Source organism: Trichechus manatus, unplaced genomic scaffold, assembly GCF_000243295.1.
Source record: "Trichechus manatus latirostris isolate Lorelei unplaced genomic scaffold, TriManLat1.0 scaffold00044, whole genome shotgun sequence".
Taxonomy (NCBI): domain Eukaryota; kingdom Metazoa; phylum Chordata; class Mammalia; order Sirenia; family Trichechidae; genus Trichechus; species Trichechus manatus.
Window position 1 is genome coordinate 7,985,643 of NW_004443980.1, and position 24,405 is coordinate 8,010,047.

The following is a 24,405-nucleotide window of genomic DNA, read 5'->3' on the forward strand; positions in this document are numbered from 1 at the left end:
CAATTACATTCTTTTGTTAGACTGTTATTCTTATTATCCTTTTCCAAATTATTCCATCACCAATATCTTCAACTCACTGTCTCCTAGCCTTCCCATTAAACCTTTTGAGTTGCTGTTTTCAATTTGATCTCACATAGATAATTCTTTTTTTTTTTTGGTACCTTAGATGAAGGTTTGCAGAACAAATAGTTTTTCATTAAACAGTTAGTACACGTATTGCCCTATGACAATGGTTAACAACCCCATGACATGCCAACACTGTCCCTTCTCAACCTCGGGCTCCCTATCACCAGCTTTCCTGTCCCCTCCTGCCTTCTAGTCCTTGTACCTGGACTGCTGTGCCTCATTAGTCCCATTTTGTTTTATGAGGCTGTCCAGTCCCTGGCTGAACGGTGAACTTTGGGAGTGACTTCACCACTGAGCTAAAAGGGTGTTCGGGGGCCATACTGTGAGGGTGCATTTCTTAGGGATAAAATCTGAACTTTCTAAGGCAATCCTAGAGTGCAGTATGCTTTCCCCAACCCCTCATATGGAGAGCTATAGGCTGAGGATTGAAGGTTGTCAGAATGACTCCCTAAGGAATGTGGTGATACAGGTTACACCACCATCAGGAAGCTGGCTCTTTTCTGCACATTGTTTAGCAGCCAAAAAGGATGCCAAGCTTCAGAGAAGGCAGCCAAAACAGATTCCTTTTATGGTGTGATAACATTTTGTTCAAGAAACTTCCCTCTTCTTTACCGGCAATGCCTCAGAATCTACTTCTAGCAGCTTGGGAAAGATAGGGGTTTCTAATGAATAAACCAGGTCTTGGCCTGATGTGTTTCACCCTAGGAACATAAAACCACTCAACAAGAGTTCTAGAAGCAATATGATCAAATGCTGTAAAGAACTTTCATTTTGGGGCAACCTCTCTTCCTGTACCTCTCTGAGATGAAACTTGCAAGCCAAGTTCCCTACTCTTAGATTCACAACACCCCTACTGTTGCCAAGAGTTTTATTACTCCAGGTTATTCTATTTTCCTAAAGTACATTTTCTTCGTGGGCCTCATCAACAACAATCTCTTCAACAACTTAAAATAGATTTTGAACTTTGTGAGGTTCAAGTTCAAAGTGTTTGTTCCTATACCAAGTCTTGCTTAATCGTTGTTATTGTTCTTGGATACATTTCCTGGATCAAGACACTGTATAACAGGAAGAGACACAGTGGCACATATACTAAACCACACATAACCTTTTGATGTGAACACCAAGAAGGAAAAATTAAAAGCCCAGATCCTTCAAACACAGACTACATAAACAGCAATAAATTAATATTTTTCCACAAATGTGACATTTCTAACTTGTGAGAAAATGTGGAAAACATTTAAATGTTTTTAACTACATTTCAGAGGGAAGATTTTCTCCTTGTAAATTAAACCCAGTTGTCAGGCAATTTTAATCTTCTTGGATCAACAATCAACACCCACGGAAGCAGCAGTTAAAAAATCAAATGACATACTGTATAGGCAAATCTTCTGCAAAAGACTTCTTTAAAGTTTTAAAAGGCAAAAATATCACTTTAATGACTAAGATGCACCTGACCCAAGCCATGGTCTTTTCAATTGCCTCATATGCGTGCAAAAGCTGGACAATAAAAAAGCAAGACAGAAGAAGAATTGATGCATTTTAATTGTGATGTTGATATAGAATACTGAATATACTGAGGATTGCCAGAAGAAGGAACACATCAGTTTTAGAAGAAATACAACCAGAATGCTCCTTGGAAGTGAGGATGGTGAGACTTCAGCTTGCTTACTTTGGACACATCATCAGGAAAAACCACTCACTAGAAAAGGACGTCATGGTTGGTAAAGCAGAAGGTCAGTGAAAACAAGGGAAACTTTCAATGAGATGGACTGATACGGTATCTGTAACAATGGACTCAAACATACCAACGATCATGAAGATGGCCTAAGACTGGGCAGCATTTCCTTCTGTTTGTTATACATAAGATCACCATGAGTCAATGACACCTAACCACGACAGCTACAACAGTTCAATCCTGTTGTGCATGGGGTCATCTTGAGTCAAGGGCCAAACTGAAGTCAGTTAACAACAACAAGTAAAGAGACCAACTACATATGCTCTTGTGGGTTGGGATGACAGAGGACGGATGTCTTAGAGAGATACTGGGCCAAATTCTATAGACACTACTGTGCTGGCTCCACCAGGAAATTCCAAGGTAATTAACATTCTTGTGACAGAAACAGCTTGGACTATTCTTAGGCAATAAAGCTCAAAATGGCTGCATGAACTAGAAATCTATAGAAGTGAAGATTAGATATTTGTTATAGATTATCCTAACAGTAACCTACATCTTATTTACCAAAAAGATAAGGGCACTTAAAAATAAGCGCATGCTTTTTCTAAACCCCAAGGAAGGAGGTAGACATTCCTATGGAAACTCAAGGGAAGCCCATTTTTGGCTGCAAAGCAGGAGAAAGCCCATAATTCAGTGGCCAGCTAAAAAAAAACTAAGAAGTAACTGACATTATTACCTATCATAAGCTGATGCTATACATGGTTCATCGGGGATTCTGAACTTTAAAAGTTCTGTATATGTGCTACACAGCACAAGCTTTGGTAATGAGGCACCGTACCTCATTATCATCTTACACACCAAGATGGTACAACCGATATGAGTGAAGGCTTTATTCAGGCTTCAACTCTGGAGCCTAGTTTTTATAGGAGAGACAGATTTGGTAAAACAGCTCCTTTCTTTCTCTCCTGACATCCCAGATGTGATTCATGAATTTAGAAAACAAGGAGCCAGAGTTTGGCCAGCAACGGGAGCAATCACACAGGAGCAAAGTCTAAAACCAAGGCTTAAAATAACTGATGTTCTTAACTCCAGGGCTATTCAGAGGCATTGATGTGTTACTCAGGAAATGCTTACCTCACTTAAAGGGCTACAAAGATGGTAAATTTTATACAGGCATACCACGTTTTACTGAGCTTAGCTTTCTTGCGCTTTGCACATACTGTGTTTTTTACAAGTTGAAGGTTTGTGGCAACCCTGCGTAGAGCAAGTCTGTCGGCACCATTTTTCCAACAGCGTGTGCTCACTTCATGTCTCTGTGTCACATTTTCATAATTCTCACAATATTTCAAACTTTTTCATTATTACTATTTCTGTTATGGTGATCTGTGATCAGTTATCTTTGATGTTACTATCATGATTGTTTTGGGGCTCCATGAACCGTGTCCATACGAGACAGCAAACTTAACTGATAAATGTCGTGTGTGTGTTCTGACTGCTCCACCGACCGGCCGTTCCCCTGTCTCCCTCTCCTCGGGCCTCCCTATTCTCTGAGACATGACAATATCGAAATGAAGGCAATTAACAACCCTACAAAGGCGTCTAAGTGTTCAAGTGAAAGGAAGAGTTGTACCTCTCACTTTAAATCAAAAGCTAGAAATGATTAAGCTTAGTGAGGAAGGCATGTTGAAAGTCAAGACAGGCCAAAAGCTAGGCCTCTTGCACCAAACAGCCAAGTTTAAGGAAAAATGCTTGAAGGAAATGAAGAGTGCTACTCTAGTGAACACACGAATGATAAGAAAGCGAAACAGCCTTATTGCTGATATGGAGAAAGTTTTAGTGGTCTGGATAGAAGATCAAACCAGCCACAACGTTCCCTTAAGCCAAAGCCTAATCCACAGCAAGGCCCTAACTCTCTTTGATTCTGTGAAGGCTGAGAGGTGAGGAAGCTGCAGAAGAAAAGTTTGAAGTTGTTCGTGAAGTTTAAAGAAGGAAGCCATCTCATAAAAGTGCAAGGTAAAACAGCAAGTACTGATGTAGAAGCTGCAGCAAGTTATCCAGAAGATCTAGCTAAGATGATTGATGAAGGTGGCTACTCTAAACAACAGATTTTCAGTGTAGATGAAACAACCTTATATTGGAAGAAGATGCCATCTAGGACTTTCATAGCTAGGAAGGAGAAGTCAATGCCTGGCTTCAAAGCTTCAAAGGACAGGCTAACTCTCTCACTAATGCAGCTGGTGACTTTAAGTGGAAGCCTTGCTCGTTAATCATTCTGAAAATCCTAGGGCCCTTAAGAATTATGCTAAATCTACTCTGCCTGTGCTCCATAAATGAAACAACAAAGCCTGGATGACAGCACAATGGTTTACAACATGGTTTACTGAATATTTTACGTCCACTGTTGAGACCTACTGCTCAGATAAAAAGATTCCTTTCAAAATATTACTGCTCACTGACAATGATCTGGTCACCCAAGAGTTCTGGAGATGTACAAGGAGATTAATGTTGTTTTCATGCTTGCTAACACAACATCCATTCTGTAGCCCACAAGTCTGGGAGTAATTTCGATTTTCAAGTCTTGTTTAAGAAATACGTTTCCTAAGGCTATAGCTGCCATAGATAGTGATTTCTCTGATGGATTTGGGCAAAGTAAATTGAAAACCTTCTGGAAAGGATTCACCATCCTAGATACCATTAAGAACATTCATGATTCATGGGAGGAGGTCAAAATATCAACATTAACAGGAGTTTGGTAGAAGTTGATTCCAATGCTCATGGATGACTAAGGGTTCAAGACTTCAGAGGAGGAAGTAAATGCAGATGTGGTGGAAACAGCAGGAGAACTATAATTAGAAGTGGAGCCTGAAGGTGTGACTGAATTGCTGCAATCTCATGATAAAACTTTAATGGATGAGGAGTTGCTTCTTATGGATGAGCAAAGAAAGTGGTTTCTTGAGATGGAATCTACTCCTGGTGAAGATGCTGCGACCATTATTGAAATGACAACAAAGGACAGAATACTAAATAAACTTAGTTGATAAAGCAGCAGCAGGGTTTGAGAGGATTGACTCCAGCTGTGAAAGAAGTTCTCCAGTGGTGCTATCAAACAGCATTCCATGCTACAGCGAAATCTCCTGTGAAAGAAGAGTCAATCAATGCAGCAAACTTCACTGGTGTCTTATTCCAAGCAATTGTCACAGCTATTCCAACCTTCAGCAACCACCACCCCGATCAATCAGCAGCCATCAACATCAAGGCAAGACCCTTCACCGGCAAAGATCGTGATTTGCAGAAGGCTCAGATGATGGCTAGAATTTTTTAGCAATAGAGTGTTTTTTAATTAAGATATGTACATTGCTTTTTTAGAAATAATGCTATTGCACACTTAAAAGAGTACAGTATAGTGTAAACATAACTTTTATATGCACTGGGAAACCAAAAAATTCGTGTGACTCACTTCATTGCGATATTCACTTTATTCTGGAACTGAACCCACAGTATGTCCGAGGTGTGCCTGTGTCTAACTGGAGTTGCTCAGTGCTCCTCCTACACTTCCTGAGGTGACTTAAAGTGAGCAGGTTTAGTCAGTACTAGATGGCAAAGTCCAATGGTACCAATAGCTTTCAAAGGCCCGCAAGGCTTTTCTTTTCTTGCTCCTGACCTGTCTCAATCTCAAATTGTTTTTCAGTCCCTTTACTCTTCCTCCTCCAAAATCCACTTCAATATCTGAAGACAATATACCCACAACTTTAGAAGTACCAAACAGATAAGGAGTATAAATGATGCAATATAAATCCTTAAAAACAAACAAAAACACACCTTGTCACATTGTCATCCAGGAAAATATAGCACAAAGAACAATATCAATGGCACTACAAACATGTTACAAAAGATATTTCTTAAATGATCTTTGTGGGATTTATTTCAAAGGGTGATCAGGAACTGCAAGGAGGGGGAAGAAAACCTGAGAGAATTTAAAGCATAATTTTTTTGTATTTTTAAATTGAATGTGATGACAACATTTATAGTTAACCCACCTTAAGTTTAAGTAAGTCAGCATCTGCAGATTAACGATGGCCTCAGGAATGACTCTGATACAATTGTGATATAGATTAAGAATTTCCAGTGATACAAAATGGCACAATTCCATTGGAACTTCAACCAGTCTGTTTTTAGATAAATCTACGAGAAAAGGAAAGAATATTTGTCAATAAATTTTCAATGTAATCAATACAATCTTGAGATTTCAATTTCACAGCATGTTAGTCAAATTTAGGGATGCTAGGGTATGGAAAAGCATAAATACTGCTAAAACAATTCTAGCTCTCTCTCTGTTTGTAAATCCTGGCCAGGATATAAGGGGAAATGAATTACTTTTCACTCTATCCAAAAATTATTTCAAGTTCATTCTCCCACGGCAAGTATGTAAAATTGTACCCTTTAGTATCTCTGAATAGATATATTTACAATAATTATTTAATTCAATTCTGTATTCATAACATATATTGTCTATCCATTCAAGATATAATCTCTTTTGTATACAGGAAGCATGCTTCTTATATCCTCCACAAATGAAAACACAGCATTCACTAAACAAATATTTAATTCTCTAAAATTACTGAGTACCTATAAAGTAAAAGACGTAGCTAAATCAATTGTGTCTATTAAGGATGACACTGCTGTCTGCCATATGACCAATCATAAAACTGGGCTCTACTGGCCAAGTGTAAAGATGGAAATAATGTCCCACAGAGCAGGATACACAGATAGTACAGTTTACAGCGTCACCATTTGTCTTAGTCATCTAGTGCTGCTATAACAGAAGTACCACAACTGGATGGTTTTAACGAAGAGAAGTTTATTCCCTCACAGTCAAAGTAGGCTAAAAGTCTAAATTCAGGGTGTCAGCTCCAGGGGAAGGCTTTTTCTCTCTGTTGGCCTTCTCTTCGGTGTTCCCCTGGACTAGGAGCTTCTTTGGGCAGGAATCCCGGTCCAAAGGAGGCGCTCTGCTCTGGGCACTGCTTTCTTGATGGTATGAGGTCCCCACCTCTCTACTTGTTTACCTTTCCTTTTATCTCTTGAGAGATAAAAGGTGGTGCAGGCCACACCCTAGGGAAACTCCCTTTTACATTGGATCAGGGATGTGACCTTAGTAAGGGTGTTATACAATCCCACCCTGCTCCTCTTTAACATAAAATTACAATCACAAAATGGAAGACAACCACATAATACTTGGACTCAGGGCCCAGTCAAACTAATACACACATTTTTGGGGGGACATAATTCAATCCATGACACCATTCCAAAAAGAAGAATATGAAATAATCCTTAATATCTAAATCTGGATAGACATGACTTCCAAATACCATAAAACAATGAATATATGGAAAGAGACACCACTACTGAAAACACTAATAACCCCCAGAATAACAATCACTCCACTCTTTCTCAGGGGGGACACAGTATGAACTGAAGATGTTCAGTAAATAATAGATACATACTTAAGGATGCACACAGAACAAAATTTAACAGAGGAAATACAAGAAGTCAAAGAGCAACTCTCCCTGCCTGCCCCACCAATAAATAATGTGTTACAGAGTAGAACTGTGCCATAGGGTTTTCTGGCTGTAACCTTTACAGAAGCCAATCGCCAGGCCTTTCTTCTGTGGCACAGCTAGGTAGGCTCGAACCACCAAAGTTTCGGTTACCAGCCGAGAGCTTAACCACTGTGCCACCAGGGCTCCTTTTGTTCCACCTAGGGACTTTAAATAAATAAAACAAGGCCTAGGTAGTTTCACAGGGGCATTCTAACAAATTTTTAAAGGGTAATTCTAATAATACTTAAATTACTCCAAACCACATAAAAAGGAGAATTTCAAAATTCTTATTTAAAAAGTAGGGTATAATATTGGTACCACCATCCAACAAAAATAGAAAAAACAGGAAACTACAAATAAATCTCACTTCTAACTACTGATGCAAAACCTTAAATAAAATTATTAGCAAAGAGAATTGAGTGGCACATAAAAAGATTAACATACTATGAATAAGTAAGGGTTATTCTAGGTATTGCTGTTGTTTGCTGCTACTGAGTCAGCTCCAGCTCATGGCAACCTTATGTATAAGAGAATGAAATGTTGCCCAGCATATAAATTATATGAGGATTAATAAAACAATTCACCATATGAATAGATCAAAAGTGAAACAGCATATGATTATATCCATGAATACTAAAAAAGCACTTGATAAAATACTACATTCATTTTTTTTAAACAATTTTATTGATGTATAGTTTACATATCATAATATTTACCCATTTCAAGTGTACAACTCAATGATTTCTAGTAATTTTACCAAGTGGTACAACCATTACCAGAAATCAGTTTTAGAACACTTACATTAATTCTTAATACAAATGCTTAACAAAAAGAGAATTGTTGGGTATTTCCTTGATACACACACACACAAATACAGTAAAATCTGTGAAAGCCAGTACCTTTGAAATGTGGAGACTTGTCAGAGAAGGAAAACTCAAATATTTCCCACTAAAACGAGTGATAGAAGAGTGGTAACAGCACACCCTGTCAAAGGTGGAAAACGTTCCAGACCCAGTAAAACAAAACAGTCCCGTTGAGTTCTTGCTCTCACAGGTTTCACTGTATATATACACACATATGTATACATACGTACATACACGCGTGAGAGAGAGAGGGAGAGAGGCTTTTTTAAATTGCTGAATCATGAAAGACTAGAAATGTTACCATTAAAGTCAGGACAAGACATCACTACTACTATTTCTACTACTAACCCATTGCCGTTGAGTCGATTCCATCTCATTGTGATTCTGTCTTAGTTATCCAGTGCTGCTATAACAGAAATACCACAAGTGGACAGCTTCAACAAAGAGAAATTTATTCTCTCAGTCTAGTAGGCTAGAAGTCCAAATTTAGGGCATCAGCTCGAGGGGAAGGCTTTCTCTCTCTGTTGACTCTGGGGGAAGGTCCTTGTTATCAATCTTACCCTTGTCTAAGAGCTTCTCAGCGCAGGGACCCAGAGTCCAAAGGACGTGATCTGCTCCTGGCACTAATTTCTTGGTGGTATGAGGTCCCCCTGTCTCTCTGCTCACTTCTCTTTTTTATCTCAAAAGAGACTGATTCAAGTACAACCTAGCTTGTAGATTGAGTCCTGCCTCATTAACATCATAGAGGTAGGATTTACAACACACAGGGAAATCATCTCAGATGACAAAATGGTGGACAATCACACAACACTGGGAATCATGGCCTAGCCAAGCTGACACACATTTTGGCAGGACACGATTCAATCCATAACAGATTCCTACTACCACTATTTATCATTGTTCAGCCTGTATTAGCCAGTGACATGAGACATGGAAAGGAAAGAAGAACCAAAATTGGAATGGAGATCAGCTGCAGATAAAATGATTGCAAAAATATCAACAGAAAAACTACTACAAACGACATAAGAATTTAATAAAGGGGCAGGGTAGAGAGTGAATATACTCAAATTATAGCTTACACACACAAATACAAAAATACAACAGAAGAAACCTAATTTTTAATAATAATAATAAAAGGATAAAACAATGGGAAAATAATGGCAAGTGAGACCAAAAGGTGCATAAGTTAATAAACAGTTGGAGTAAACTGGATAACCATCTTAAAAAAAAAAAAAAAGACTACCTACCTTATACCTTTTAATCTTAATTACTTCATACCTTTTAATCTTAATTACCTCATACCTTTTAATCTTAATTAAATTCTAGATGAATCAAATGTTTAATTGTGAAAAATGCAGTCATAAGAGCACTACAAAAACACATGGAAAATCTGTGTTTATGATCTTAGAATGGCAGGCCTTCCTGTGAAACCAAACCAAACCAAACCCACTGCTGTCGAGTCGATTCCGACTCATAGTGACCCTGCAGTGCAGAGTAGAACTGCCCCCATAGAGTTTCCAAGGAGCGACTGGTGGATTCTAACTGCTGACCTTTTGGTTAGCAGTGGAGCTCTTAACCACTGGGCCACTAAGGTATAAAACAAAGATTGATAAATTTGGTACATAAAAACAAAACTGATATCATCTTCAACAAAAACTCCACCATAAGCACCAAACGACAATCAAGGAATGGGGGATGGGGTGAGAAGTCCTACAATTCATAAACTCAATAGGCTAATTTTTTATACATGTGTAGAGCTTCTATAGTCAATTAGAATAAAAAAAAAAATCCACTGCCCAAAAAAGAAAAAGGAGAAAGACTATGAACAGATGGCTCACAGAAAGGGAAATACAGATGGCTCTTAAGCATATGAAAAAATGATCACTCTTCCTCAAATGACAGCAACACAAGTTCCAGCCACGCAAAAGCATTTTAACCAATTAGACTAAAGACTATCAAAAAGTTTGATAAGCGCATTTTACTGCTGAGGATGTGGTAATATAAATGAAGGACATTTTGGCAGTATCTATCAAAATGACAAATGTATATATATATATACTTCGACCTAGCAGTCCTTCATTTCTACAGATATACTTACATGGATGCAAATGATAAAATTTTTTAGCACTGTTTGAAATAGCAAAAGATAGAAAGCAATCTAAGTTTATCAGTGGAAGGCTGCTTAAATATTCATCTACTATTAATAAATGTTACAAATCATACTAATAAAACATATAAATAAACATCAATAATCTTAATTACATTTCATATAATGGAATGGAATGTTAAACGTTATTTTCCATAATGGACTACTAACACTGTGCAGCCATTAAAATGAGGCAGCTCTTTATGTGCTGATACAGAACAATCTGTATGACATACTGTAATTTAAAAAAAAGAGCCAGGTCCAGAACAGTCCATATATTATTTGTGTTTTTCAATGAATATTTATATAAATGTTTACATATGAATAATTATCTCTGGAAGGCTACACAAGAAGCTGTTTCACAAATGGCTGTTTCTGGATCAGGATTTCTGGCTAGGAGGACAGGAAAGGTAGGGACGCTTCCCAGTGTAGATCCTTTGTACCTTTAGAAATTATAATGCATTTCTTATTTGATTATATATATGCATGTATAACAATATATACAATGTCATAACATATGCGTGTATATATATTTTTTATACAAAGAAACTTCCCATCATTATTCCTATTATTTCTCTACACAAAGAATCTCATTTCACTTGAAAGAGTTAAGAGGCCACAGCAAACTGTGCCTACATGTTAAATTAAGGAACTACTGAAGCAAGCTTCCTGTCATGAATGTTCTCAATCTAAATGGAAAAAAATCTAGAATTTTCACCAATGCAGTGGACTCAGACGTCTGCTCATTTGACTAGCAATATAGGTGTGGAAACCCCATGGGGCAGCTCTACTCTGTCCTACCGGGTCGCGATGAGTCGGAATCGACTTGATGGTAATGTGTTTGGTTTTTGGTTATTCTGCACATGCTTTTTCAGAATTCTCTTTTGAAAGGAATCAGGCTATAATTATAAATAAATGGGAACAGTGGTCACCTGCCATGCCCACGCCTATATTCCTAGCCAAATGAGCTGACCTCTGTGTTCACTGCATTGGTAAGAATTTACCTGTAAGTCATGGGTTTGTGCTAACAATTTCTACGTCAAATAGGAAGAAATTGTACTACAAAACCTACACATATCTTAGACTCTTTCAATGTCTAAACATAAACAGTTTCCTAAATCAGCACCGTTCAAATGAAAATAAAAACAGCAACAACAAAAAAAGCTTTTCTTTTTTGTTTAGGTTAACTACTCATGTGCTAAATTATTGATGTATATATTCATCAACATATACTGAGTATACTGTGTCTACAGAAATGAAAAACACATAGACCTACTGTCAAGGAGTTTATAATTTGAAAGGTGAGAAGGAGCAAATTCAGAAATAACTATAGCACAGGCTTTTCCTTTCCAGTTGCCATTGAGTGGATTCCTACTCATGGTGACCTCACATGTGTCAGAGTAGAACTGTGCTCCACAGGCTTCTCAATGGCTGATTTTTTGGAAGTAGATCGCCATGCCTTTCTTCTGAGGTACCTCTGGGTGGACTCGAACCTCCAAACTTTCAGTTAGCAGTGAAACGGGTTAACTGTTTGCACCACCCAGGGGCTTCATAGTACAGGCAGGATGTGCAAATTGTTAAACAACTAAAGAGCTAGGGTAACGTGGAAGAGAAATGAAATCTAGTCGGGTAAATAATGGCAACGTTTACTCTCCACTGAGGACTTCCTGTGTGGCAGACAGGAGCTCCACATCTGGAACAGTATTACCACCTATCTAACAAGGAAGAAAGAAGGGCTCAGAAAGCTTATGTGACTTGCCCAAAGCCACATAGGTAAGTATTTAGAACTTAAACCTAAGTATGTCTAACTCTAAAGCCTGGCTGAGAGTTCTTCTCACACAAGACCACCTTTCTCCATGGCATAATGCCACACAAGACCACTATACGCCCTGGAGCTGTGTTACTAGAAAGGCATAGCAATTTAATCCTCACTGCATTTCTATTTGCCCAAAGCTCAAACAAAATAAAGTTAACATGGTCTGTGGTAAAAACCCACGGGGTAAGAAAGGTATAAACACCATGGACAAAAAGGAAAATACTAAAAACAATACGTCAGCTGATTGGCTTAATTCTGGAAGTGACGACATGAAGCACAGTAAGTAAAAACGCTGGCGTTGCTAATGACGCTAAGGCTCTATTTCACTGAACAGCTTAGAATGGGTATTCAAATCATTCTGATCTTACACAAGCACTCTGCTTCACTGAACAGTTTTACAATAAGTTTTCAAATATAACCCATTGCCGTAGAGTCAACTCCCATTCATAGCGACCCTACAGGACAGAGTAGAATCCTCCAAGGAGTGGCTGGTGGATTCGAACTGCCATCTTTTGGTTAGCAGCCGAGCTCTTAACCACTTTGCCACCAGAGCTCCTTTCGAATACGTGACTTAACTTTTTCTACTTGTCTCTGAGTATCACTGTGTTTTGGAAGAGAGAAAGGGGGAGCAAAAGATGTCCAAATTTGCTTCCTATGTTTTACTTAAGGAGCCCTGGTGGCACAGTGGTTGAAGCGCTCAGCTGCTAACCAAAAGGTTGGCAGTTCAAACCCACCAGCCACTCCACCAGGGAAAGACATGGCAGTCTGCTTCCGTAAAGATTTACAGCCTTGGAAACTCTATGGGGCAGGTCTATTGTCTTCAGGGTCGCTGTGAGTTGCAATCAACTTGACGGCAGCGGGTGGGTTGTTCTAATAAAGCTAATGGGTGCAGTGGTCGTTCAGTGGTAGATTTCTTGCCTCCCAAGTGGGAAACCTGGGTTCAATTCCAGCCAATGCACCTCATGTATACCCACCACCCGTCTATCACTGGAGGCTTGTGTGTTGCTGTGATGCTAAACAGGTTTCACTGGAGCTTCTAGACCAAGATGGACAAGGAAGAAATGCCTGGCAATCTACTTCCAAAAATTAGGCAATGAAAACCACGTGGACCACAACAGTCCAATCTGCAGCCGATCATGGGGATGGCACAGGCCCAGGCAGAGCTTCATTCTGTTGTGCATGGGGTCACCATGAGTCAGGGGCTGACTCGATAGCAGCTAGCTACTACAACGTGGAAATCATCTTGTATCTTTCAGCACACACCACCCACCCACCAGAAGGAAAGGGAAGTCAGTCTGGACTAAAAGGTTTTTATTTTGATAAATCCAGACTGGATAAATCAATTACAAACAGTAAGGGAAAATGACATACATTTGTTTGATAATTTTTTCTGTTAGATAAAAGCAAAGAAATAAAACAAGGTCTAGTCCCTACTTCAAAAAAAGAAGAAGAAGAAATCTAGGTCTTAGCTGTAGTTAAAGATGTGAGAGGAAAGTGCATTTCTGGTGGGCACACAGATGTGAGTGTCCCTAACCCTGCCTCTGAAAAGCAGATCCATGTCACAAGGCAAGCCAGGGTCCAAGGTGGAGTGTGGCCTTCCCACTAAGAACTACAGGCAGACCAAGGTGAGAGAAGTAAAGTTTTTCCGAGACAGAAAGAGTGAGAGCTCATAGATAACAGGCAAGTGTTAAGGAAACAATTAATATCTTTATCTTGAAAGACAACCAAAACCAGGTTGAGGCAAGTGGGTCAGGCAGGGGCTGTACAAAGGCCCAGTGGAGTCAGAGTGAAAGAAAGATACTAAGCTTTTAAAAGGTAGAGATAAATGTAGATTTTTTTAAATGTGTTTATTTTTGTTGTTGTTTATTGCTCTAATTCTATTACAAATATATAGAGGTATTAACCAATCAACTTATAAGTTATCTTTCTAAATAAAACATTTGTCTAGTGTTCTCAACCTTGTTGGCACAATGGAATCACTTGGAGAGTTTAAAATCCTCATGCCTGGGACTCATGGCCAGAAATGCTAGGGCACTAGGATTCTTTAGATGTCCAAATGATTCTAATGTGTAGGCAAAAGAACCACTATTCTAGGGACCAGTATTCCAGGGTAAGAGGAAGGGAGTGGATGATCCAATCTCTCTCAGTTTTCGCCCTAAACTAAGCCTAACCAGCAGGTGGTGCTCTCCCACGGACAGGCAGAGTGGTGCCCCAGAGGCCTGGTTTGGGAACGGGGCGAGCACCTTAACCTACTATCTTAATTTGGGAAAGGAAACCTTACCCAAGTCAGAGTTAACCACTGCTAAATTACATGCTTAGTCTAAATTCCTCAACAATCAGAGAAACAAAGTCCCCGCCTGTAATGGTGTCTTGAGTAGTATGAATTGGCCATAATTCAAGAAAATTAGGGGTTGGTTTTCTTTTTTTTTTCCCTCATTGAATCCTCACCACAACCTAGTGGTGAGGATACTAAGGCCCAGAGAAATGAAGTTAATGTTGATATTTTGACCTCCTCCCATGAATCATTTATCAACTAAGTTTATTTAGTATTCTAAGGCCCAGAGAGATTAAGTAACATGGCTGGGGATGCAGAGCTAGTAAGTGGCGGAGTCAAGAACCGAAACAGACTGGTGTGACTCCGAAGCCCCTGCTCTGCACCCTTACTGATTCTGTCTTTCCAGGACCACAATACAGGGAAGATCAGTTGTTCATGTGGGTATCACTTTGTGTAAAAACAAGAACAAAAACACTCACTCCTAGGTATATACCCCAAAGACTTGAAAGCAAAAATGCCAGATACTTGTACACCAATGTTCATTGCAGCACCACTCACAATTGCCAAGAGGTGAAGACAATCCAGGTGTCCATCAACAGATGAACGCGTAGACACATTGGTATATACACAAAATGGAATACTATGCAGCCAGGAGAAATGAAGTCCTGATACAGGCTACAATATGGATGGAGCTGGAAGACATTATGCTGAGTGAAGTAAGTCATTCACAGGGACAAACATTGTACAATCCCACTTACATGAAATATCTAGGATAGGCAAGTGTCTACAGACCAAAGGTTATTAGTGGTTACCAGGGGCGGGTGGGAGGCAGGGGGAAAGGAGGAAAAGGGGGACTCACTGCTTAGTGGACACTGAGTTTCTGTTAAGGGTGACGGAAACATTTGGAAACTGATAATGGTGATGGTTGAACACCATGATGAAGAGAACTAATGTCACTGAATTGTACATATGAAGAATACTGAAAAGACCGACGATTTGTTAAATAAATATTTACCGCAATAAAAACAGACAAACGAAAACAACCCAGCATTAGCTGACTCATTCAGCTTAACGTCAGGCAGGCATTAAAAGATCTCCTAGCTTTGCACTAAAAGTAAGTGACCTCTTCCAGGTCCCTAATACTGTCTCAAGAAAGAAGAGCACGCTTGGTCGGTGCCCTGCTCCCTCCGCCCACCCCAAGCAGGACCCCCATGGGCTGCAGGTCAGCGCTGGGGCGCTGGAGTCCCTGCGGCTCTGGGTCAATATCCCCAGGCAGCAAACCGGAACCCCAGAACCACGTCCTCCCGCGTCCGTTTCATAATTGAAGCATTCACATGAAAGCCACGCAGCCAGAAATAAAACAATGCCTTTCACCAGTGCCAAAACAAGCTTTGCAAAGCCCTAAAATAAAGTAGCCAAATGAATAAAAATAAGCAGGGTAGGGTAGAAAAACAGTCCATGGAATCGTGTGCGCGGTTAGCACACTCTCGGGCCTGATGTTGTTTTTGTAGGAGAAAGGAAAGCGGTGCCTCACGAGGAACCAGGAGAGGTCTCTTCTCCAACAACAGCATCCTGACTTATCAGCAACCGAAGGCCCGAAGCAGAAGCGCTGACAGACCCATGCAGCCGGACACCTTGTCTGCAACGCCTTGCTTTCTGATCAGAAGAACAGGCCTGACTTTGGTAGTCGAAATAATCCCACATCCAGCAAGACCAGATAATACTGTTTTAGGCCGAAAGATAAACATGTAATCATGGAAACTTAATTTTAAAGTTGTTGCTGTGGTCAGGTGCTGTGGAATCAATTCTGACTCATGGCGACTCCATGCATGCAGAGTAGAACTGTGCTCCAGAGGGTTTTCTTGGCTCTAATCTTAACAGAAGCTTATCACTAGGCCTTTTCTCTCTGGGTTTGAACAAGCAACCTTTAGGTTAGCAGTTGAGCACAAGCTGTTTGCACCATCTAGGAACCTAAACAGTAGACAGTAGCACCAATCATGATGACTCAATAATCGGGTGAAATGTATGTCCTTCACATATGAAACTGAACCCCAACCCACTAACAAGTATGGGGCTTGGTATGTTCCTAATAGTAAGGAGGGGCTGCTGTGTCTGGTCCATCTCCACCCTCTTCCTTGATTTCTCCTGGGACCACCGCCTGGATTCAGAGAGCCCTCAGGTGACGGGATGGTCTGGGACTGCCTGTCCTGAGAGCGGTGCTCTAGCCAAGTGCTTTCCAACTGGTCTGCAGGGCAACCCAGTGCACTGAAATGGTTCCCAGGCTGCTGGCTGCAGCCCAGGTTACCTTAGCTTTTCACCGTAAGCTGTTGCCTTGCGTTTTCCATTTCTTCCACACATTATATGCCTCTGGACAATCCACATTCCTCTCCAGCAGGGCAAGAACCTCAGCTCTATCTTTGTATCCTCCTCAACTTCCTCCCTTTCCTCCACCACGTCCCTGGTTGCAGGTCCCATTACGGCACAGTACAGGTGTAGGACAAATAATACTGACAACCCTGAGTCATTTAACAATTGATAAGTTATATTTGAGGGTTAAATTATGTTTAAAATGTTCTGTTTAAAAAAGCAGAGAACAATATACCAAGGCTCACCACAAGACCATTCATAACTGTCAAAAAGTGGAAACAGCTTAAATGTCCATCAACAGATGAATGGATAAACAGATGAATGGTATATCCTTATAACAGAATTATTACTTGGCCATAAAAGGAAATGAAGTCCTGATCTATGCTACAACATGGGTGAACCTTGACAACATTTTGCTAAGTGAAGCAAGTCAATAACAAAAGGAATACTATTATATGATCTCACTCATCTAAAATACTAGAATAGACAAATGTATAGAGACCAGAGTTTATTAGTGGTTTCCAGGGGTGGGAGGGAGGGGGCAGAAGGAGTCACTGTTCACAAAGTGCTGAGTTCCTGTTTATGATGATGGAAACCTGGCCATGGATATTGGTGATGACTACACAATATGACTGATGTAAGTGGTGTCCCTAAATTGTACACATGACAAACGTTTAAGTGGAAAAGGTTGTGTTATATATCTATTTTTACGAGAACAAAAAAAGAAAAAGCAAGGACGTGTGTGACAAGTTTTTAAAAGTTTTCATGTAAAATTATTTAAAACTAACACATTTCAGGTGGCTGCAGCTACTCTGTAATGACCCATTCCCTGAAGGATCTGTGGCTCTAAGGTTTCGCTATTCACTGAATCCTTCCCATTTACTTGAAGAGCATTTTGGCTCTGAGACATAATAAAAAAATCCCATCAATGGTAATCATCTTTTTGAGAAGGCAGAAAGGGACAGGAGCTGGTTGAATGAACACAGGAAATCCAGGATGGAAAGGAGGAGTATGCTGTCACAGTACAGGAGTGCAACTAGGGTCACATAGCAGGATGTGTATAAAGTTTTGTACAAGAAACTAACTTGAACTGTAAACTTTCATTTAAAGCACACACAAACAAAAAAACCCAGAAATACAGTGTAAAAGAAATTACTGGAAACAACATAAAGCCCATCACTAGGGGACTAATGAAATGAAATTATGGTTTATCCATGCATTGGAATCATTTGCAGCTTTAAAAAAGAATGATACAACTCTATACATATTGATATAGAGCCTAGGTATATTTTTAAATTAAAAAAAGGAGCAGGGAAAAAAAAAAAGGTTACCATCTTTTTAAAAAATCACACCTTGAAAGGGAAATGTTAACTTTTTCATAAAACATGGATGCTTTTAAAAATGGTCACAAAATTCAAACAACGTCCAGGAAGTTAAAATTTCCCAAAATGCCAGAAACTATTTGCCCTACAGGGCTCCATGCCTGAGTGAAGGGGCTGGCCTTGGGGACTTGCACAGGGACAGAAAACACATCACATATCTACACCATGAACATTATTACAGGGCCTTATTGCTAAGCATCACTAAATTAACATTCAACTTCCCTAACAGTTTACTCAAGTTATCTCCAAGCCTCTCTGCCATTTATCACCATATATGTTCCCTTACTCACCACATGGCCAACTGCGTGTGCTTAATACATTTGTACCTCAGAAATATTGGGAAGGAGAAGTGAGATAATGTATACAAAGCAGCTAGCAGCGCCTGGAGCTCAGCAGACGGCAGATGAAAACTACATATAAGTAGAAGATGGCCTGCTGTAAGAATCTCACAGTCTAGAGGGAAAGAGAGACACAAGAGTTAAATTCTAGAGAGAGGTCCCCACCACCTGTCTGTCAGTTTGTCGTACTGTGGTGGCTTGCATGTTGCTGTGATGCTGGAAGCTATGCCACGGGTATTTCAAATATCAGCAAGTCACACATGATAGACAGGTTTCAGCGGAGCTTCGAAACTACGACAGACTAGGAAAAAACACCTAGTGATCTAATTCCAAAAATTAGCCGAAGAAAACCCTATGGATCACAACAGAAGACTGTCCAATATGGTGCTGGAAGATGAGCCCCCTAGGTTGTAAAGCAACAATGTACTCAAGCATGCTGGTGATCATGAGATGGTGAGGGACCTGGCAGTGTTTCATTCTGTTGTACATGGTATCACCACGAGTGGGAGCCGGATCGATGGCAATTAAAGACAACAGAGAGAGGTGTGGGAATAGGGACATACACAGATTACTGCAGGAACAGGAGTGCTTAGGGGGGCAGAGGAGCCCAAAATGCTTGGGGCTCTGCTGGGACAGGACTCCTGAGATCCTCGGCAGGGAACAGAGCAGTGCGTGGAGGGAGCCTGGCTTAAGGGCAGCTGCTCTGATCTGAGGGTGCAAGAGGAAAGACCAAAAACCTGTTGCCAGCAAGTCGATTCCGACTGATAGCGACCCTATAGGACAGGAGCGGCTGGTGGATTCAAACTGCCAACCTTTTGGTGGTTCTAAAACTTTCTACCTTGAGGTGACAGAGCTCAAAGGGCGCTTCACTAAAGCATACAATTATATGCATTTGCATTGTAACAAATGCCTTTTTGCTTGACAAATGGTGAGGAGCTGATGACTGCATCCACCAGCCATTCACACATGTTGTTGCTAGCTGCCAATGAGCTGATTCCGACTCACAGCAACCCCATGTGTGCAGAGTAGAACTGCTCCACACAGTTTTCGAGGCTGTGCCCTTTTGGAAGCAGATCTGCCAGGCCTGTCTTGAGATGTGTCTTGGTGGTCTCCAACCACCAACCCTTTTGGCTAGCTGTTGAGCACTTAACCATTTGCATCACCCAGAGACTGCCTCCATATATAAGACCCTGACATTAAGTCGATTTCCACTCACAGTGATCCTACAGAGCAGAGCAGAACTGCCCCATAGGGTTTCTAAGGCTGTAAATCTTTTTTTTTTTTTAATTGTGTTTTAGGCGAACGTTTACAGCTCAATTTCTCATACAAAAATTTATACACATAGTGTTATGTGACACTAGTTGCAATCCCTATAATGTGACAGCACACTCCCCTTTTCCACCCCACATTTCCCATGTCCATTCAATCAGCTCCTATCCCTTCTTGCCTTCTCATCCCACCTTCAGACAGGAGCTGCCCATTTAGTCTCACGTATCTACTTGAACTAAGAAGCACACTCTTCACGAGTATTATTTTATGTTTTATAGTCAAGTCTAATCTTTGTCTGAAGAGTTGGCTTCGGGAATGGTTTCAGTTCTGGGTTAACAGAGATTCCGGAGGCCATGTCTTCAGGGGTTCCTCTAGTATCAGTCAGACCATTAAGTCTGATCTTCTTAGGTGAATTTGAGTTCTGCACCACACTTTTCTCCTGCTCCATCAGGGCCTCTCTGTTGTGTTCCCTGTCAGGATGGTCATTGGTGGTAGCTGGGCACCATCTAGTTCTTCTGGTCTCAGGCTGATGGAGTCTCTGGTTTATGTGGCCGCTTCTGTCTCTCGGGCTAATATTTTCCTTGTGTCTTTGATGTTCTTCATTCTCCTTTGCTCCAGGTGGGTTGGGACCAATTAATGTATCTTACACGGCCACTTGCTAGCCTTTAAGACCCCAGACGCCACTCAACAAAGTGGGATGCGGAACATTTTCTTAATAAACTTTGTTATGAAAGGCTGTAAATCTTTACGGAAGCAGACTGCCACATCTTTCTACCGTGGAGCGGCTGGTGGATTCGAGTCACCAACCTTCCGGTTGGCAGCCAAGCGCTTAACCACTGCACCACCAGGGCTCCCAGAATAAGATTAGTTGCTTGTGATTTCAGCCTTGGAAGCCCTATGGGGCAGTTCTACTCTGTCCTACAGGGTCGCTATGAGTTGGAATTGACTTGACGGCAATGGGTAGGCAATCTGACAGGTGCTGTATGGTGAGTAATTTGGGGAGCCCGAGGAAAGTGACCCCTCATCTTCTAACTCCCAAGGGTCGAAGGCACCTTGGCCTCTTGCTTGCCCAAAACAGTACTGCACTGGGGTTAGAGGAAGGGAGTGGGCTTTCTGTAAACGGAGGGGGGATGACAGAGAAGCAAAACCCAGAACTCTAAGGCCTCCATCTTGCTCTTGCTGGTGTTTTCTTGTTATTCCAGGCTTACTATCAAGAATGAAACAATGCACTGTTGTGATGTGATGACTACATAAATACTGAAACTCTCAACCATAGAAGAAATGTTATTTGCTGGAAAGAAAGCCCTTTATAATAAAAACAAAACCATAATGTTTTTCCAGAATTTTTTACCTTTGTTGGAAGCTTTTGTTATCGAGTATACCGTTAACACTGTCTATTAAACTTCAATTAACCACGCTGTTGTTGCTGTGTGCCGTTGAGTCAATTCCCACTCATACCCCATAGGACAGAGCAGAACTGCCTTGATCTCAAGGTCGTTCTCCCAGGGAGCAGCTGGTGGGTTCGGACCACCAACTTTTTGGTTAGCAGCAGAGCACTTAACCATTAAGCCACCAATTAACTGTGCTTTAGTTTACTATATACTTTAGGAAAATAGCAAAAAAAAACATTACGGAAGTAAATCCCATCCCCTCAAAGGAAGAGAAGGGACAAAATGTTGCAGAGGACATAGTCCGTTTATAGTTCACACAGCACGTCCACAGTGATTATTGATCTGGTCTCTCCCATGAAAGCCTTTAGACACAAATCATATATTATCACCTCTTACAATATTGTAAGTAATATCAGGCATGAGAGCATGAGACCATGTAAGATCTTTAATTATCAAAGAGTAAAACTATTGACCCTCCAAGAGACTTTCTAAATGGCATAAAAATGTATTAGTACATTTTAGAAGAGTTTCAAGACAAAAAACTGAACCAGAAAGGATTTTCCCTTTTACGTGCAATAAATTACACGCTACACTAGCCAGCTAACCCATTAATCTAGTTTTCCAAATACTTACTTGGTTAAACATCAAATAGAGTGAGGATACTGGCCACCATTTTGAAGTGGAAATCATGCAGAGTTCCACATGTACACCATATGGCATTAATTACATCAGCAGCTGATTAATCTCAAATGAAGCAAACGTTCAGAAGCCACCCACAAGTTCTGTGCCAGCTTCAACATATTGCGAAAGAAGTCAGAGGAGGAGTCATTAACACAAACTTTATCAAGAAAACCTCAAAGATATATTACACCAAGTGATATTTTTAAGTAGATATGATCCAGGAAATTTAAAGCTACTGTAATGTTTTAAATCTAATCTAACTATAAGAAAATAAATTTTATATAGAAGCCTATTTGAAAATTCACAGTAATATTCCTATACATAGTGAAAATGTGATTTTTACTACTCATGACAGTTTAAGTGTATAGAAATGTTCAGAGAAGCCTAAGTTATGATTGTGTTCATATGTCCTTCTTTGAAAATAGAATCATTGTTGTGGGGAATTTTAAATTCTGCTTTGTTACCTTTTAGAGAAAACAAGAACTTGAAATTTCAAATAAAGCCCATAGTTTTCAGAGAGGGAAATGGACAATAAAAATTATGCTTTTCTGTTTCTAAAAATTTCTCCTCACAGAGTCATTCAATAAATATTTACTGAGCACCTACTACATGCCAGGAACAGTTCTGAGAAGTCAACATACAGCAGTGAACACTGGCAAAAACCCCTGTGCTCCAGAGCTTACGTTCTAGTGTGGTGAGGCAAACGAAACTATTAAGTAAAACAGCCAGTGTTCGTTGCCGCATTATTCACAAAAGCAAAAAGGTGAAAACAACCCAGATGTCCATCAACAGATGAATGGATAAACAAAATGTGGCACATACATACAACGGAATAGTACTCAACCATAAAGAGAAATGATGCATGTTACGATGTATGAACCTTGGAAATATTATGCTGAGTGAAGTAAATCAGATACCAAGGACAATTATTATATTGTCCTACTTACACGAAATAGGCAAGTGTATAGAGACCAAAGCTTATTTGTGGTTACCACGGGCGGGAGAGAGAAGGAAAGAAGGGGTCATTGCTTTGGGGGCACTGAGTTTCTGTTAATGGTGGTGGAGTCATCTGGAAAAGGATAGTGGTGATGGTTACACAACAGGATAAACATAATCAATGTTACTGAATTGTACAGATAAGAATTGGTGAATTGGCAAGTGTTTTGTTATATATATTTTTACCACAAAAAATAAATTATAATGAAAATAATTATAAGTAAAATATATAGTATGTTAGATGATGATATGTGCTAAAGAAAAAAAATAAAAATAAAGAGAAAGGAAAGAGGAAGCGTGAAGGGTGGGAGTGGGGTTTACAGTCTGAAACAGGGTGACCAGGGAGGAACTCACAAATACAATGCACTGAGTGAAGAGCTGAGGGAGATGAGAGGAAGCGATGGGAATATCCGGGGAAACAAACCTCTTCCTTTGAGTGAACACGTGGAAAAGCCTTCAATGGGCAATTAGAGGGCCACCAAGGAAGCCTGTGTGGCTCCAGCAGAGTGATCAAGGGTGAGAAAATAAGAAAAGGCCATCAGTCAGGTAATGAAGTAGCAGATCACATAGGCTTTAGGCCACTGGAAATATTTTGCATTTACTGGCCATTGGAGGGTTTTCAGCAGGGTCTGGCTCACATAGCTCTTACTAGATGTTGTGTTGAGAAAAGACTGCAAGGAAGCAGGACAGAGGCAGGGAGACCACTGAAGAGGCTACTGCAATAATCCAGGCAAGATAAAATGGGGACTAGACAGGAGTGAACGAGGCACTGGTGGTTCAGTGGTAAAATTCTCATTCATGCAAGAGACCTGGGTTTAATTCCTGGCCAATGCACTTCATGTGAAGCTACCACCCATTTGTCAGTGGAAGCTTGCATGTTGCTATGATGCTGAACAGGTTTCAGTAGAACTTCCCAGCGAAGAAAGACTAGGAAGAAAGGCCTGGTGATCTATGTCTGAAAATCAGTCAATGAAAACCATATGGAACAAGAATTATCTTCGGTGAAGGGAGAGACAACACACAATACAGGTCAAATCAACACAACTAGACTAAACCAAAAGCTAAGAAGTTTCCTGAACACAATCAAACACTTACAGGGACAGAGTAGCAGGGGCTGGGGTCTGGGGACCATGGTCTCGGGGGACATCTAGGTCAACTGGCATAACAAACTTTATTAAGAAGATATTCTGCATATCACTTTGGTGAGTGGCATCTGGGGTCTTAAAAGTTAGCGAGCGGCCATCTAAGATGTATCAATTGGTCGCAACCTACTTGAAGCAAAGGAGAGTAAAGAACACCAAAGACACAAGGAAAATATTAGCCCAAGAGACAAAAGGGCCACATAAACCAGAGACTCCATCAGCCTGAAACCAGAAGAACTAGATGGTGCCTGGCTACCACCAATGACCACCCTGACAGTGAACACAACAGAGAGTCCCTGATGCAGCAGGAGAAAAGTGTGAAGCAGAACTCAAATTCACAT

At 40.4% G+C, this 24,405-nt stretch overlaps 1 protein-coding gene across 7 annotated transcripts in view; it reads right to left on the bottom strand.

Moving 5' to 3' along the window:
* LRCH1 (leucine rich repeats and calponin homology domain containing 1) overlaps positions 1–24,405 on the bottom strand; it is a 267,358-nt gene that overhangs the window by 139,432 nt on the left and 103,521 nt on the right. For all 7 annotated transcript variants that reach the window (XM_023731582.1, XM_023731580.1, XM_023731581.1 and 4 more), the window contains exon 2: positions 5,839–5,983. In XM_023731582.1, the coding sequence (XP_023587350.1) occupies positions 5,839–5,983 (145 nt within the window). The remainder of the gene's footprint in view (positions 1–5,838; positions 5,984–24,405) is intronic.